The following is an 18,688-nucleotide window of genomic DNA, read 5'->3' on the forward strand; positions in this document are numbered from 1 at the left end:
TTTTCTTAATGTAAAATTAATTTGGAAAACCCAACATGAATATTCCATACAGCTGTACAGAAAACTGTTGAAGTCAAGCCTTCAAGTCCTTGTTACTTAGGCCACCAGGTCATAAATAAATGAATAACCAGGGCTGCAGGCGGGGATCAAAAACAAGGTCTTTATTTCTTCCCTAGCAGGGAAGGGATTGAGCAACCTCTGCCATGCCCCCAAAGATTCCAGCTTCCCCCTGGGCACTTTCCCTTAAAATCCCCACTGAAAAGTGTAGTACATAGTCTAGCATGTCTGGCTTTTACCTGCAAAATATAAAAATCACACTGACTCCTCTGAAGTCTTCAAAACATCCTGCAGGGTTTCATAGAAGCTATCTCACTTTGAATTTCAGCTGCAGATCATCCTCTGGCTTGAACTGGTTTTACGCTGGGATGCACTAACTATGCTCACAAGGGCAAACAATAGAAGAACCCAGACAGCTGATGGATGTTGGCAAGAGGCTGAGTTTCACTGCAGCCTGTAGCCGAAAGTGTGGGAGTAGCTTGTGTTCTAGGAGAAAAGTGCTCTTGCGGGACAAAGTGTAGTTAGAGAAAATAAACAGTGTGCTTCTAACTAATTGATCAACATGTTCTGAGCTGGCAGTTTTGCCCCCTGTTGTGATACGGGGGTGGGGGCAGCTAGATGCTGTAATACTACATCAAGACTGTTACATTTGGATTTCACATCCTCTCATTTTACTGGCAGAGAAATCCCCATCAACTTAAGACAGATGAGCGCCGCAACCCCAGAGTCGGCCATGACTGGACCTAATGGTCAGGGGTCCCTTTACCTTTAACTTTATCATCCAAGCATTAAATACGAACCCAATTGCTTGAGAAAGGTTTTTTTTAAAAAAAAATACAGTAGTTTACTTTTAAGTTTACTTTAAAATACCAAACAGCATTTAGAAGATGACAAGATATGGTATGAGAGCATAGAAGACAGACAAAAAAAGAACAAAAGTGGTTGTACTAATAAGCACATTTCAGGAGATTTCTAAGTAAGCTTTCTAAGCACCTCTTTCCTTTAAAATGACTTACCCAAAGGATCTTTATGCATTTACCCCAAAGCAGGGAAGAAATGCCATGATTATGTTTTCTTTGAACTGACTCTTATATTCTCTCAGTACATCCTCTTAAACTCATATAGGTCAGCAGCAATCATCTTTTGGTTTTAAAAAGTCTTGGCTCATCACTCTTAAATAATGAAGTGTCTAAAGTCCAGATTTATCATCTGCATGTTAGCATTTCTTAAACAATGAGTTTCAACTAAGATTCGAGACAAAATATTTGACTTAGGTCATGTCTAAGTTTCCTAGCTTTCGCCCCCAAGTCAATTGTTTTGAAGCTCCAAAAACATTTTCACTCCATGTTCATCTTGTTAGCAGGCAACATGAACCAACACTCCCCTTTTCAAAAGCTATGGACACAGCCTAAATTTGCTGGTATGTGATTGAATCTGACCCCAAAACAGCAACAGTCTAGAATCACACTTGATTACTTGCTTATTGAAGTAAATCTCCAGCTTCTCCTTCTCCAGTGCAAGAGCCTTAACTTTCTTGTGCCCCTCCCAGACATATTTTCAGTATGTACGGTGCAAGTCTAGTAATATTTCAATTTTCCATGCAAGTGGAAAAAGAGCACTTTTTGTTATGTACTGAAGTTCTCACCCTGGGCCATCAGGGGGATACTGTAGATAGTTTTCACTCAGGTCCACATATTCAAATAAGGGAATGAAAGTGACATTCAGTGACTGGATAGTTACAGAAAATTGTTACAGTTGCATTGTACTGGAGCTCTATATAAGCAGGCTGGCTGAACCCTTCAGTTCAGTTCTGTTCTGCCCTGTGAATAAACAAGAGCTGTTTGAAGAATCGCTGTGTCGTCTGATATGTTCAACTTAACACTTTTGACCACCCTTTGTTCCAACTTACAGTGGTACCTCGGGTTACATACGCTTCAGGCTACATATGCTTCAGGTTACAGACTCCGCTAACCCAGAAATAGTGCTTCAGGTTAAGAACTTTGCTTCAGGATGAGAACAGAAATTGGGCTTTGGCGGCGCGGCAGCAGCAGGAGGCCCCATTAGCTAAAGTGGTGCTTCAAGGTTAAGAACAGTTTCAGATTAAGTACAGACCTCCAGAACAAATTAAGTACTTAACCTGAGGTGCCACTGTTATAGGAATTGTAAGTCGTGGTTTTTTTTAGCAAGTCATTCTTTCATTAGAAATTGTACATTTAATGTAAACCCCACTCCAAAAGAGAGTGTGCTGTAGTGATCCAATTGCTATAGGTTGTGATTTTTAAAGTGTTTATAAAATTAAATAAATTATTTCGAGAGGCAACTTATTAATTGATTAATTGATTGCACTTATGCCCTGGCATCCAGGTTATGAAACAATAAAATTCAGCTTGTTGAAGCCAGTTAAGTGAGGATGAATGCACAAAAAAGAAAGAATTAAAATCATTAACGAGGAGGCATAAATATTTATTTGGGACAAAAGACTGCATTTATATCTTTTTTCACTTAAGTCCCTTATTCTCTGGGGCCTGCATCCTGGTGGGAGCCATGTTGTTTTGATTAATCAGCCACATCTTTTATTACATCTCTACCAGTTTTTCATATATATATATATATATATATATGAGAGAAGGGCCATTTCCATGCCTCGGAATGTAACTTAAATGGAACTTACATCTGTGTGCATGCAGTAAGTACAGTTTGTGATGATCTAACTGTGGAAAAATGGTCTCACTGAAAATGCTGGAACATAAATGATGGCATGGGTTGGGTTGGGACAACGGCTGAGGGGGATGGGCCATGCAAATCACGTTACAGGTAAAGTCCTGGGAAAGCCCACGGAGGATTTACCTGCAGTTTGTGTCCCTGGGAGGAGAGGGGATTTCTACCTGCAGAGGTCGGCTGCGAAAGCACGTTCACTTGACTGAGTGAAAAATCGCAGCCCCAGAACTGATGCCCAGCATGATTGATCTCAGGCAGGATTATTAGTTGCAGCTGAATGAATGTTGACTCCCGACGGTAAGTCTCTCAGACTTTCATTGAGGGAACTCGGCTTGTGTAACACCTTGACAAGTGGATTGACTTATACAGCTTCTAACTTTCACTTATTTGCACGCACAGGCTTCAACTGTTAGTGTCTGCCGCTTTGGTTCCGTGCCAACAAAACCGGGAGCCAGCACTGGTCATTTTGTGACGAATAATATACTAAATGTAAGTAAATGCTGACAATCCTTTTTCCTCCTCCTTCTTATCTTTTCTTTGGTGGTTTAATAGAGGCATACCGTTTTTGCGGGGTTGGGGCAGGGGCAGGGAGCGAGTTATACCATGGAAAACAGCGTAATGACCATTTCTTGAAGGGCTTTCCATGGGCACAATGTTCTGAATTAATTTTTTACTAAAGTGTTCCGTAGTTCCTTCTTGTTGGTAGCTGAATGGGAGGGGTGCAGCTAGGATCATGGAAGGTACACAGGGCAGGGAAATCCAATGTGGTGATGGAGGTCTTCAGATGTTTTGGCACTGAGATCTGATTCTGTTCCTGGTGTCTAATGCTGGCCCAATGAGGAAACTTTGTCATCTGTGCCTTGATTCAAGATGAGATCACATTTTTATTATTACAGATTCATCATGGCTGGAGATGGATAGGTTGGTATTTTTTTTCACTGGGCATTATTTTTCACTGCCACAGATCCCCTGCTTTGCAGAAGATGTGAGGTAAAGGGGACACGAAAGAGAGAAGACCAGAGTTCAGTTGGCATATGACTCATGCCAAAGCTGACTGCTTAAGGCAGGGGTATGCAACCTAAGGTCCGGGGGCCGGATGCGGCCCAATTGCCTTCTCAGTCCGGCCCGCAGACAGTCCGGGAATCAGCCTGTTATTACATGAGTAGAATGTGTGCTTTTATTTAAAATGCATCTCTCTTTTTTTAAAATATACTTTTTATTAGATTTTCATTTCAAATACACAAACACAAACAAAATACACAAATATTTCATAACTTTTTACACCTGTCTTTCTTTACGCTCCGTAGAGCGTTGACTTCCCTCCTTCCCTTCCACTGGTTTTCTTATTCCAATCTCTAATCCACAGTTCCTTAGTAATATCTAGACCATGTCATAAGATTTATTTCAGTCCTGCTAACGTCTTCAAATTTCTACAGTTCTCACTTATATAGTCCATGAATTTACTCCATTATTTTTGGTACGTTGTTTCCTCCTGATTGCGGATCCTGTGGGTCAGTTTTGCTAATTCCACATATTCAACCTTAAAATGCATCTCTGGGTTATTTGTGGGGCATAGGAATTCATTCATTTTCCTCCCCCTTCAAAATATAGTCTGGCCCACCACATGATCTGAGGGACGGTGGACTGGCCCTTGGCTAAAAAAGTTTGCTGACCCCTGGGTTAAGGTGTAATTTTTAAAGATTTGACCAGAACTGAAAGCAGTGAGGTCATCTCCATTAATGATCCTTCTGTAAAAGGGATGCGGGTGGCGCTGTGGGTTAAACCACAGAGCCTAGGACTTGCCGATCAGAAGGTCAGCGGTTTGATTCCCCACGACGGGGTGAGCTCCCGTTGCTCAGTCCCTGCTCCTCCCAACCTAGCAGTTCGAAAGCACATCAAAGTGCAAGTTGATAAATAGGTACCGCTCTGACGGGAAGGTAAACGGCGTTTCCGTGTGCTGCTCTGGTTTGCCAGAAGTGGCTTAGTCATGCTGGCCACATGACCTGGAAGCTGTACGCCGGGTCCCTCGGCCAATAAAGCGAGATGAGCGCCGCAACCCCAGAGTCAGTCACGACTGGACCTAATGGTCAGGGGTCCCTTTACCTTTACAATGATGTCCAGCAGACTTATTTCACAGTAGTAGTTTGGATTTGATATCCCACTTTATCACTACCCGAAGGAGTCTCAAAGCGGCTAACATTCTCCTTTCCCTTCTTCCCCCACAACAAACACTCTGTGAGGTGAGTGGGGCTGAGAGACTTCCAAGAAGTGTGACTAGCCCAAGGTCACCGAGCAGCTTCATGTGGAGGAGCAAAGACATGAACTCAGTTCACCAGATTACGAGTCTACCGCTCTTAACCACTACACCACACTGGCTCTCCACATTTCACAGGGCATCTCCACATAGGTGTATTGATGACAATGAAACTCAGTGTAGTTTCTCAAAGCTAAACATTTTATTTTCTTTAAAGAAAAGAAAGCGCTTGATATTTTTCTACAAATCTCTGAGTGGTGTACACCATGTACAGTATAAAAGCAATATACGTGAAGAGAAAGATGCAGCCTAAAATCAGGTGGTCTTTCAGGTAGAACAGGGGAGATGCACCTCAGCTTTATAGAATCCCGCAGAACAAGTTCCACGGGGTGGAGAAGAAATCTTATTCAGTCTCTCCACCAAGTGGGAACAAAGCCAATGTAACACCACGCTCCTGGCCTCCACCTCTGGCTGGCTCATAAGTATACCACGACTGTTGGTTCCGAAAGCGACTGATTGAGAGCTCCTAAAGAATCCAGAGGGTCACACCTTGGTGGAGATTGTCCACTGGAATGGGCACAGCAGTTTCTGTTCCAGATGTGGGACCTGAATCTATTCTGACATGGGTCCAGGTGGTCAGATTCCCCTTCAAATACACACCCCAGATTTGCCAGTATGCAATTGATTCCCACCCATGAAATAACAGCAGTCTGGAAGCAGCCTTAGACTGCAATCCAATGGCCGCTAGAATGGAGTTCCAGGGGCTTAGGATATATTGGGTGTCCAGTGTTGGAGATCTGATGTCAGATTCTTCCATCATGAACCTCAAGTTGGCATATATAGGATTCCCAGACAATCAGACATCCAGACCATGGGTAGGCAAACTAAGGCCTGGGGGCCGGATGCGGCCCAATCGCCTTCTAAATCCGGCCCACGGACGGTCCAGGAATCAGTGTGCTTTTACATGAGTAGAATGTGCCCTTTTATTTAAAATGCATCGATGGGTTATTTGTGGGGCAGAAGAATTCATTTGGTTCCCCCCCCTAAAAAAATATAGTCTGGCCCCCCACAAGGTCTGAGGGACAGTGGACCGGCGGCCCCCTGCTGAAAAAGTTTGCTGACCCCTGATTGAGATACAGTGGTACCTCGGGTTACATATGCTTCAGGTTACAGACTCCGCTAACCCAGAAATAGTACCTCGGGTTAAGAAATTTGCTTCAGGATGAGAACAGAAATTGTGCTCTGGCGGAGCGGCAGAAGCAGGAGGCCCCATTAGCTAAAGTGGTGCTTCAGCTTAAGAACAGTTTCAGGTTAAGAACGGACCTCCGGAACGAATTAAGTACTTAACCCGAGGTACCACTGTACTGCTTAGCTTCAGTCCATGTCTTTACTGAAAACAAGCCTGCTTGATGTCAGTGTCATCCTACATGAACTTAAACACATTCAATATGCTCTCAATGACTTTGCAAGGACAGGGGTTGTTAAGTTATGGGTGAACATATCAGAAGATACAGCGATTCTTCAAACAGCTCTTGTTTATTCACAGGCCAGAACAGAACTGAACTGAAGGGTTCAGCCAGCCTGCTTATATAAAGCTCCACTAGAACGCAACAGTAACCACTTTCTGTAACTGTCCAATCACTGAACGTCACTTTCAACCCCTTATTTGCATATGTGGACCTGAGTGAAAACTATCTACAGTATTCCCCCTGCTGGCCCAGGGTGAGAACTTCAGTACATAACAGGGGTGTCTTTCAGGCGAGTGTGTCTATCATTAAATATCTTCTTATGGAAGAAGTCTTGAACTCCAGGGCTCCCTAGCACACATTTTGAGCACCACTGAGAGTGTTTCAACTGAGCTATTGCCGTTCCATTGTTTGGCTTTGGTGAGCAATAATAGTGGGCAGCACAGAATGGTGGCATTAGATGAAAGCTAACTGCCCCACCCCCACCCCCACCAGTTCATGCTTTGGTGAGCACAGCCCTTGTGTAACTTCAGGCTTTGAAGCCCGTGCCATGCCCACTCCCAGGAAAGTCAGCGAAAGCACTACAAAATATAGCACATTCCCACTTCTGTTCCAAACAACCATACCCATCAGAATGAAGCAACGCAGTATGGCAACACCAGTACTTGCTTCCAAGTATTGAACAAGTATTATAAGCCTATTTAGTGAGACATACAGTGGTACCTCAGGTTAAGTACTTAATTCATTCCGGAGGTCCGTACTTAACCTGGAACTGTTCTTAACCTGAAGCACCACTTTAGCTAATGGGGCCTCCCGCTGCTACCGCGCCGCCGGAGCACGATTTCTGTTCTCATCCTGAAGCAAAGTTCTTAACCTGAAGCACTATTTCTGGGTTAGCAGAGTCTGCAACCTGAAGCGTATGTAACCTGAGGTACCACTGTATTATGTTCCTCTGTTTGGACAGGTGTTACATCCGTTCAGGAGAAGAATAGGCGAAGGCGTGGGTAGGCAAACTTAAGGCCCGGGGGATCTGGCCCAATCACCTTCTAAATCTGACCTGTGGACGGTCCGGGAATCAGCGTGTTTTTACATGAGTAGAATGTGTGCTTTTATTTCAAATGCATTTCTGGGTTATTTGTGGGGCATAGGAATTCATTTACCCCCCCCCCAAAAAAAATATATAGTCTAGCCTCCCACAAGGTCTGAAGGACAGTGGAACAGTCCCCTGCTGAAAAAGTTTGCTGACCCCTGGGCTAAGGAGTCAACCCAACACAAATCGAGACTGAGTGGATGGCATTATTTTTACAACTCCTTCCGGCAACCACTGCAGCCAAGCTAGTGCCAAATGTATTGCTCTGCTTTCCTTTGGACCACGAGGTTGGGGGGGGGGCTTGTCGTCTGGGCAGCCCAGGACATCCATACACACTGCCCAGGCTTGCGCCCCAGGGAGCTACTAGCACAGTGTTTTGACTTCACCCCTGGAGGTGCACTCCATTGTCTCTCAAGACAGATAGATGCCAACAGCATCCATTCCATACATGCAAAGCACTCTTATATCACTTTAATAGTCATGGCCAGTCAGTCAGTTTTATTGCACATAGCCAAAAGCTGCACAGAAGCATTCAACAATTAAAAGATAATATACTGGATTGATACAAAAGACTTAAAACATTTATATTATCAAAACATTACATACTCTAAACAGAGCTATAAAAGTACAGTGGTACCTCGGGTTACATACACTTCAGGTTACACACTCCGCTAACCCAGAAATAGTGCTTCTGGTTAAGAACTTTGCTTCAGGATAAGAACAGAAATCATGCTCCAGCGGCGCGGCAGCAGCAGGAGGTCCCATTGGCTAAAGTGTTGCTTCAGGTTAAGAACAGTTCCAGGTTAAGAACGGACCTCCGGAACGAATTAAGTACTTAACCAGAGGTACCACTGCACCCCAATATACAAATCAAGACATTAAACAATAAAATTCATAAGCTAAAATAATCACATGGCCACTAATATATCAAAAAACAATGTCAATTAATACAGTGTGCAATTATGCTCGGAATTTGCTGACGAAGCTAGAACATAGCCTGATATAAAGGTAAAGGTAAAGGTACCCCTGCCCGTACGGGCCAGTCTTGACAGACTCTGGGGTTGTGCGCCCATCTCACTTAAGAGGCCAGGGGCCAGCGCTGTCCGGAGACACTTCCGGGTCACGTGGCCAGCGTGACATCGCTGCTCTGGCGAGCCAGAGCCGCACACGGAAACGCCGTTTACCTTCCCGCTGGTAAGCGGTCCCTATTTATCTACTTGCACCCGGAGGTGCTTTCGAACTGCTAGGTTGGCAGGCGCTGGGACCGAGCAGCGGGAGCGCACCCCGCCGCAGGGATTCGAACCGCCGACCTTTCGATCGGCAAGCCCTAGGCGCTGAGGCTTTAACCCACAGCGCCACCTGCGTCCCAATAGCCTGATATAGATAGGGTCAAATAAATTCATCTCCTTTACAGTTGGTGGCTATCTTGGCTATATAATTTGCTCTAGTTTTCCTAGAGGCAGTTGCAAAGAGTGCCACATGCCAAGTCACATACTTATCTGTGTCTGCGAGGAGATATAAAATCATGTTAATAGTCATGGCTTTCCCCAAAGAATTCTGGGAATTGTTGTATGTTGGGAATTGTAGCTCTGTGAGGGGTCTCCTAACAATGCTCAGCACCTTAATGTATGGCTGTAAACAGGGTGTGGTTTTTTTTTAAAAAAAAAACCTGTGTGTGTGTATTAATTTTTTTAGGGTGGCTTGTTTTATGAGACAAAGTTGGGCACCTAGAGGTTTGCTTGAGGAATTTGAGCTTTTTGAATTCCAACACCTATTGACTTGACGTGATTTGCACCTCCAGAGCTAATGTGTGGACTCTCTCTCTTTCGCATCTCCTAAATGGTCTGATATAGATCTAAGCACTTTGTTATTTGTTATTTTTTTTGAAAAAAAGAAGAAGATGAATTTAAAATAAATTTTTAAATACACATTTAAATGTGAACTTTTGTGTGGGCTTAAAAAAAATTGCTGGTTGGTGCAGAAATGGGCTGAAACAGATATGTGAGTGATCACATGTGATGCTGATATGAAAATATACTGATTGATTCATCTCTGCTTATATAGGTGAAATACTTATCTGCTTTGCTTTGCAGATCATTGACAAGTGAGCCATCTTAGCCGGTGGTGAAAATAATCTTCACAAATGTCTTGCAGTTGTTACTTCTCCATCCATGTCTGTCTGTTTCTTTTGTGTGAAGGGTAAGCTGAAATATTTAAGAATATCTGCCACACAGCTATTCCGTTTATGCAAGAAAATAAGACTTGGTTCCTAGGGCTAGGGGCTGGGGGTGGAAATGTTCTCTAGCATAGAAGCATCAAGATAGTTTTCTGGGGCTATTGTATGATGTAAAAATCTGAGGCGGGAATTTAGATAGGCTTTCTAAAGTGTCCAAATCTTTTTTTTTAAAAGAGGTTATGCTGAAAAGGCAAAAAGATACATACTTGCATATGTATGTATGTATGTATGTATGTATGTGTGTATGTGTATGTGTGTGTGTGTGTAATATATATATATATATATATATATATAAAATTTACGCACGCGCACACACACACACACACACACACACACACACACACACTATACACACACACACTACACTCTCTCTCTCTCTCTCTCTCTCTCTATATATATATATGAGAGAGAGAGATGCAAATTTAGAAAATAGTTACTAGAATGTATATTTCACAGAAGGCTAGCCAATTAATTTCACTTCCCAACTAAAATCACCCCGAATAAATTATTGTATTAATTTGTACCCCATCCACATGTCCCCCAATTAACTTATTCCAACGTCTTGCCCAGTAGCAGCACCAAACCAATTCCATTTCAATTAATTATCCCCATCTCAGATTTCCCCCCAAAACTTCTAATTGGGGTGGAAATCATAGCTGGAATCCCATATGGAACCACACAGAAAGAGTACAGACTTTGCTGCGGACTCCCCTCTCCTTGTGAGTCTCACAAAACAAAATAATTTAACTGTTAAAGGCCAGGATAAAGAGGCTTGTCTTCAGCAAACAGCAAGGGCTATGCAGTTAAGATGCTAAGTAAAGGTAAAGGGAACCCTGACCATTAGGTCCAGCCGTGACTGACTCTGGGGTTGCGGCACTCATCTCGCTTTATTGGCCAAGGGAGCCAGCGCACAGCTTCCGGGTCATGTGGCCAGCATGACTAAGCTGCTTCTGGTGAACCAGAGCAGCACACAGAAACGCCGTTTACCTTCCTGCCGGAGCAGTACCTATTTATCTACTTGCACTTTGATGTGCTTCCGAACTGCTAGGTGGGCAGGAGCACGGACCGAGCAACGGGAGCTCACCCCGTTGTGGGGATTCGAACCGCCGACCTTCTGATCGGCAAGTCCTAGACTCTGTGGTTTAACCCACAGCGCCACCCTAGATGAGTGGTTTTTCCCCTTCATACCACGGACCGCTTGAAAATTGCTGTGGGTCTTGGCAGACCGCTTCATGGTTTTTCTTCCAGTTGTAGCAACACTAGCCAGTAATTTGGCCACTGCAGTTCTGTTCCAGTTAAAGTTATAGCATTCCTTACCTGGTACCTGTTGATTATACAACAATAGCCACTTATTTGTTGTTTAGCAATTATCTGGAGCAGCAACAGAAGCAATGTTCAGTGTTCTACATGCCTTTTTTTTTTAATAGTGAAAAAATCCTGTCACATGGCTTTGCACCCATGTTCTCAGCCTCTAGAGGTGAGGCAGAAAATGGCTGATGATTTATACTGGACACAGGGAGGGCCTCTTCCTTTGGCTCATACTTAGCAGATTATCTCATACTTGCTGTCCAAAATATTCAAGTATTTAGTGTTTCTTTTGGTTCCTCTTCCCCCGCTTTGCGCTGTAAAATTATTCTTGACTGATAATTAAATCCTGCCAACTGGGGTCTGTTGGTGGGGAGTGAAAAAGGTCCCTATTTTCATCTGAGGAATGTGGGAGAGTAGGCAAGCCCTTGTTTTAAATCCAGTGACAATTAGACACCGACTACCTTCTCACACAGAACAACAAGCAGGCGTTTAGGATTTAAATGCTGCATAAATGCAGAATGAAGATTCTGTTTGGTTTGCAAGTGTTGGGTGTGATGAGAAGAGCAAGGCTGCAGCTGTGTAACAGATGAGTATCCACTGCCACATTCAACATTTCTTACTTTTCGTTTTCAGAAAGTGCATCTTGGGTCATTATGCTGACACGTCAGATAGCCGAGTGTCAACATCCCTCCCTGGATTCGGGAACCTAACCCGGGGATACAACAAATATCTCAGGCCAAAATTTGGTGGTATGACATCATCAGCGTCTTTTGTAGTTGTGTAGGACCTGCCAAAGCCTTTCAGCCTTGAAGAGAGGAAATAATTTATTGGTCTTTATAATTTTGTCTCTATGCCCCTGTTTAAGCTGAACTTAGAGACCCTTGCCTATTCCCATTCCATTTTATTAACTTAAGATCAGTTGCCCTTACCCTAATTCCAGTGTTCAGCTTCTATCTGAATCTGGAGAAAGAAGGCTGATCGCCGAAGAATTGATGCTTTTGAATTATGGTGCTGGAGGAGACCCTTGAGAGTCCCATGGACTGCAAGAAGATCAAACCTCTCCATTCTCAAGGAAATCAGCCCTGAGTGCTCACTGGAAGGACAGATCCTGAAGCTGAGGCTCCAATACTTGGAGGCCACCTCATGAGAAGAGAAGACTCACTGGAAAAGACCCTGATGTTGGGAAAGATGGAGGGCACAAGGAGAAGGGGACGACAGAGGACGAGATGGTTGGACAGTGTTCTCGAAGCTACCAGCATTTTGACCAAACTGCGGGAGGCAGTGGAAGACAGGAGTGCCTGGCGTGCTCTGGTCCATGGGGTCACGAAGAGTCGGACACAACTAAACGTCTAAACAACAACATCGCATCACCTCTGTCATCTCTTCTGCATCACCTCTGTCATCTCTTCTGCAATACCCTCACCTGTTCCATTGTTCATTTACTAGGGTGTCTAAAGCCTTCCTACTAGGAATAACTGAAGATGAGATTCTCATGAAGGCATGCAACTTATTTCTCTATGCAGCAGCTGCGGCCATACACTAGATGTTGGAAAGAAAGTAAAACTAAGGAACAATGGCTATATAAATTGACAGAATTTGCAGAACTTGCCAATATGAAAGCCAACATAAGAAATCTTGATGAAAGGGTGAATGGGAAAGCTTTGGGGAGTACCTAAGAAAATATGATACTGCAATGAATTTACAAGAAGGAGTAATCACATGAGCAGCAGTCAACTATAATTAAGGAGTAAAAGGGATGAAAGAAAGGTGGGAAAATAAATGGAGATGCAGCAAATCTTAGGTTTATTATGAATACTGTGGGAGGCTAGGTTGGGAAGTCTGTACATAAATATTCTATGTGGAGGAAACACGATGTGAAAATGGAAAAATGGAAAACGCATGAATATATATATATATATATATATATATATATATATATAAAATCAATTACTAGGGAGTAAGCCTCACAAAGCTTGGGACACGGGTGGCACTGTGGGTTAAACCACAGAGCCTAGGACTTGCTGATCAGAAGGTTGGCAGTTCGAATCCCTGCGACGGGGTGAGCTCCCGTTGCTCGGTCCCTGCTCCTGCCAACCTAGCAGTTCGAAAGCACGTCAAAGTGCAAATAGATAAATAGGTACCGCTCTGGCAGGAAGGTAAACGGCGTTTCCGTGCGCTGCTCTGGTTTGCCAGAAGCGGCTTAGTCATGCTGGCCACATGACCCGGAAGCTGTACGCCAGCTCCCTCGGCCAGTAAAGCGAGATGAGCGCCGCAACCCCAGAGTCGGTCACGACTGGACCTAATGGTCAGGGGTCCCTTTACCTTTAAGCCTTACAAACACATTAGGACTTACTTATGAGTAAACATGCATAGCCCAACATTGCACAAAGCCTGGTATGTTCCTTCCTTCACAGTGCAATTCGATAGTTTCAGTGTATTATTCTTATTATTGCTAAACATTTTCTGTACTTTGCGTACTCTTAATAGCAGACACCTCCTAACCTAGCAATAATAAATATGACCTTAGCAGCTGTAGAGCAATGTAAGCAGTTTGAAATGCCGGGACCAAATTTATTTATGTAGTAATTTTAATATCCCACCTTATCCCAAGAATTCGGAAAAAGCTAACTAAACGCTGAGATGCAGCGGTTTTTATGCTGCCATATCACTGGCAGGTATTAAACACAGCAGATCCCTGTACTTTGGGTAGCTCTGTAAGCTCCATTGAGTTTAACGGCATTTTCTGCCAGGTATATGTCTGTAAATGACTATAGCCTAATGGCCCTTTAAACAGTCTTTCAGTGCAGCAGATAAAAAAGAGCTGGAATGGGAGAAAGAGAAGAACTGGACCAAAAAAAAAAAAAAGCGTCATAATTTAAAAATGTAAGAATCTTTACAGACAGATAAACAATTAAAGTGATTACTTCACCCGAATGGTGGTCAAGGCAGCAGAAGGAATAATTCCCAGCTGATGGGGCAACATTGAAAGTTAGACAACAGATCAACAGAGCCAGACTGATACCCAGAGAGAACTTGCTGCAAGACAAACCCAAAAAAGAAAATAACAGAACACCTCTAGTCATCACATACAGCTCCCAAGTTAAAACAGTACAACGCATCATCAGAGATCTACAACCTCTCCTGGACAATGACAGTTCTCTTTCTCAAGCTCTGGGAGGAAGGCCTTTCATTGCCTACAGACAGCCACCCAATCTTAAACAACTCCTAACCCACAATAATACTACAACCAGACTTAACACGGACACTGGCACCAGAGCCTGCAATAAACCCAGATGCCAACTTTGCTGCCACATACACCCGGACAACACCATTACTGGCCCCAACAACATCACACATACCATCTCGGGACTATTTAATTGCTCATCGTCTAACATTGTGTATGCCATCAAATGCCAACAGTGTCCTTCAGCTCCCTATATTGGACAAACAGGCCAAACCTTACGCCAAAGAATAAACGGACATAAATCTGACATCAGGAACCACAAGACAGAGAAACCAGTAGGAGAACACTTCAATCTCCCAGGACATTCTATACAAGATCTCAGAGTAGCTGTTCTATTACAAAGGAATTTCAGAAATAGACTGGAAAGATAAGCTGCTGAATTGCAACTTATCACCAAACTTAAAACCATGGAGAGACCTGGTCTGAACAAAGACATTGGATTTTTATCTCATTATACATGACAAAGCCATTTTTCACCTTCTCACCCCTTGCTTTTTCCTGTAAGACCTATTGCAGTCGTTAAGAGTCGTCAACAGGCTCATCACAGCTATTTGCCAATCACCCAATCCCACCACCCTTGTGAGTAATACCCCTCCCCACCTTCTCACTATATAGAAGGGTCTGGTGACTTCTGTTTCAGTGTATCTGAAGAAGTGTGCATGCACACGAAAGCTCATACCAAGAACTAACTTAGTTGGTCTTTAAGGTGCTACTGGAAGGAATTTTTTTATTTTGTTTTGACTATGGCAGACCAACATGGCTACCTATCTGTATCTGCAATTTAAACTTCCCTTTCCTTTCCTTTTGCAGGAGAGCCTGTGGTGATAGCCATGAGCCTTGATGTTGCAAGCATTTCCAGCATTTCTGAGAGTGATATGGTAAGCAAACAATCCTGGAGGGAGGAATAAAAGGAATTAAGGCAGCTCTGAGGAGCAGGGAGACAGTGGGAATCCAGATGCAGTTTCTGATACACTCATACCTCATGTTGCGTCCGCTTCATGTTACGTTCTTTCAGATTACGTCCTGCAGCGACCCGGAAGTACCAGAAAGGGTTACTTCCGGGTTTCGCCGCTCGCACATGCGCAGAAGCGCAAAATGACGTCACACGCATGCGCAGAAGTGGTGAATCACAACCCGCGCATGTGCAGATGGCCACTGCAGGTTGCGCTCTTTTCATGTTGCGCACGGGGCTCCAGAACGGATCCCGTTCGCAACCAGAGGTACCACTGTAGTTTGCAATCCAGGTTCTCCTGGAACTCTTTCCATTGTGTTCAGTGGTTCTCATTGCGGCATCCATAGACTTTCTGAGTGATTCTGTGCCATCAATGCTGCCAGAGGCCCACCCTCACCCCAGTATACAGGTGAGAAGTGCCACCACTGTCCTGGCTCTGGTGGTGGAAAGGGCAGAGCAGGAGGTGTTGAGACCAGCTGCAGAAGCATGCCATGCCCAGCTTGTTTCCCTGACATGCCCTCCAGGATGGTATAGCCATAGACTTGTGCCAGCTCTGGGCCTGGCATATATTAAAAAGGAATAACTGCCCCCCGTTTCATCCTGGCAACAACAAGCTGGCATGGCAATGGATCTAGCAGCGACTTTGTCGGTGGATCTCCCTTTGACCCCCATTCCTGATAAGTGACCCTCTGGATGGCTCTCTTAGCAATAGCTTTTGTTTTTTGCTCCGTTTCTGAGAATGATGGTTTTGTTGTTAGTTTTATTAACAAGGTCAGATTAGGTAAAGGTAAAGGGACCCCTGACCATTAGGTCCAGTCGTGGCCGACTCTGGGGTTGCGGCGCTCATCTCGCTTTATTGGCCAAGGGAGCTGGCGTACGGCTTCCGGGTCATGTGGCCAGCATGACTAAGCTGCTTCTGGTGAACCAGAGCAGCGCATGGAAACACCGTTTATCTTCCTGCCGGAGCGGTACCTATTTATCTACTTGCACTTTGATGTGCTTTCGAACTGCTAGGTTGGCAGGAGCAGGGACCGAACAACGGGAGCTCACCCCGACATGGGGATTTGAAACGCCGACCTTCTGATCGGCAAGCCCTAGGCTCTGTGGTTTAACCCACAGCGCCACCCGTGTCCCCTAAGGTCAGATTACTTACCCCTTAAAAGCATTCCAGAGGTAGACATTAGGGTTGTGGGGTTTTTTTGTCTCTCAACCGGGTAGATGAATTAGTCAAAAGTCCTTCAGTTAACTGCACACACCTGAGTAATTGTGCATTGTATTGTATTTTTTCAAATTACTATTTTTAATAAAAGTCCAGAAATCTTGGGTGGTAGGTGCTTTCCTCTCTCATAGAGGAGGTAATGACTGTTCCAAGATGATTCCTGCTATGACACATATAAGCATCATCTAGGAACAAGAATATTTTTCCCCTCCAGAATAACTGTTTATGCAAATAGTATGACCTCACTTGGAATACTGAACACAGTTCTGGTGACCTCATTGCAAAATGAATATTGTAGAGTTGGAAAAGGTTCAGGAAAGGGCAACCAAAATGATCGAAGGCGTGGAGCAACTTCTCTATAAAGGAAATAGTAGAGAGGGTGGCGCTGTGGTCTAAACCACTTAGCCTCTTGTGCTTGCCGATTGTGAGGTCGGCAGTTTAAATCTGCGCGAAGGGGTGAGCTCCCGTTGCTCTGTCCCAGCTCCTGCCAACCTAGCAGTTTGAAAGCATAGGTACCACTGCAGCAGGAAGGTAAATGGTGTTTCTGTGCACTCTGGCTTCTGTCACAGTGTCCTGATAGCAAGAGAGCCGGTGTGGTGTAGTGGTTAAGAGTGGCGGACTCGTAATCTGGTGAACTGGGTTCGCGTCCCCACTCTGGTTTCTGTCACGGTGTTCCATTGCGCCCGCCAGAAGTGGCTTAGTCCTGCTGGCCACATGACCTGGAAAGCTGCCTATGGACAAAGGCCAGCTCCCTTGACCTGAAAGTGAGATGAGTGCCACAATTCCATAGTCGCCTTTGACTGGACTTAACTGTCCAGGAGTCCTTTAACATTTACCTTTACCTACCTTTTGTGTACAAATAAATGTGGTTGATTCATTACCTTGTTATTATAGACCTCTGGTAAGGGAACCTAATATGCAGGAACAGGAGAGTAAAAGCAAGTTAAGAAACCCCAGTTTGGTCCAAGGTGCAAAGGACATAATTATCATGAGCATGGTGAGCAATGTGTTGGCGTGCCAGGCAGTGTCTCCTTGTTATTCAGGTGAACAGCAGTTGTGGGCTGGTACACTGGCCAGCTTATCTCTCCTTCAGCATCAGCATGACATCACAATGGCCTGTGTCTCTCCTTCTGATTGGACACATCCGTGTGAGAACACAGTGGCCAGTCTGTGAAATAGGCAGCATCAGCATGAGATCACAGTGGCCAGTTTTTCTCCCTCACCTGGCTAGCATGGGCCACAGTGGGCAGCCCCTGTCCTTCAGGCAGGGAGCATCATCTTGTGGGGAGAGGCATTCATTCCTCTTCATTCCTCTTCCACTCAGGCAGGCAGTAGCATGTGGGCAGAATATTTATTTCTCTTGTGGAAGCTGCCAAAAACAGATACATGTCAGCACAATCTCTTTCTCAGTGAGGTGGGCTTAGTTGGGAGCAGATGGTGGACCCTGTATGTTCTTTGCTTAGTGAGGTGGTCAGTGGAAGTTTGAGTGTAGTGGTCATCTCACTGAAATGGGCAGCAGCATGTGGACAGAGAAGCAGCAGGCAAGGCGAAGAGCAGGCAAGTAGGCAATCCATCTATTACAGGGCCTCTCTGCTTACAGGAAGTGGACGCGGGTGGCGCTGTGGTCTAAACCACTGAGCCTCTCATGCTTGCTGATTGTGAGGTTGGCAGTTCAAGTCCGTGCGAAGGGGTGAGCTCCTGTTGCTCTGTCCCAGCTCCTGCCAACCTAGCAGTTCCAAAGCACACCAGTGCAAGTAGATAAATAGGTACCACTGCGGTGGGAAGGTAAACAGTATTTCCGTGTGCTCTGGTTTCCATCACGGTGTCCCGTTGCACCAGAAGCGGTTTAGTCCTGCTGGCCACATGACCCAGCAAGCTGTGGACAAACGCTGGTTTGCTCGGCCTAAAAAGCGAGATGAGCGCCACACCCCATAGTCACCTTTGACTGGACTTAACTGTCCAGGGGTCCTTTACCTTTACCTTTTACCTGTAAAGGAAGGTTACAGCATTTGGAACTTTTTAGAAAAGATGAATAAGAAGCAATATGATAGAAATTTATAAAATCCATATAAAATCTCCTTCTGTTGCACCCTACCTCCCATCTCTTATGCTATAACAACAATGCTATCATCTCCAATTCCTTC

At 44.5% G+C, this 18,688-nt stretch overlaps 1 protein-coding gene across 2 annotated transcripts in view; it reads left to right on the top strand.

Moving 5' to 3' along the window:
• The first annotated feature begins 2,925 nt into the window (after window positions 1-2,925).
• GABRP (gamma-aminobutyric acid type A receptor subunit pi) overlaps window positions 2,926-18,688 on the top strand; it is a 34,233-nt gene continuing 18,470 nt past the window's right edge. The window contains exons 1-5 of one of the 2 annotated variants that reach the window (XM_079969975.1): window positions 2,926-3,072; window positions 3,175-3,264; window positions 9,679-9,784; window positions 11,763-11,878; window positions 15,184-15,251. In XM_079969975.1, coding sequence (XP_079826101.1) covers window positions 9,729-9,784; window positions 11,763-11,878; window positions 15,184-15,251 — 240 coding nt within the window. In that variant the 5' untranslated portion in view covers window positions 2,926-3,072; window positions 3,175-3,264; window positions 9,679-9,728. Of the gene's footprint in view, window positions 3,265-9,678; window positions 9,785-11,762; window positions 11,879-15,183; window positions 15,252-18,688 lie in introns of both variants that reach the window. The other variant, XM_079969976.1, reaches the window with a different exon arrangement.

Source organism: Podarcis cretensis, assembly GCF_951804945.1.
Source record: "Podarcis cretensis genome assembly, chromosome: 3".
Lineage (NCBI taxonomy): Eukaryota > Metazoa > Chordata > Lepidosauria > Squamata > Lacertidae > Podarcis > Podarcis cretensis.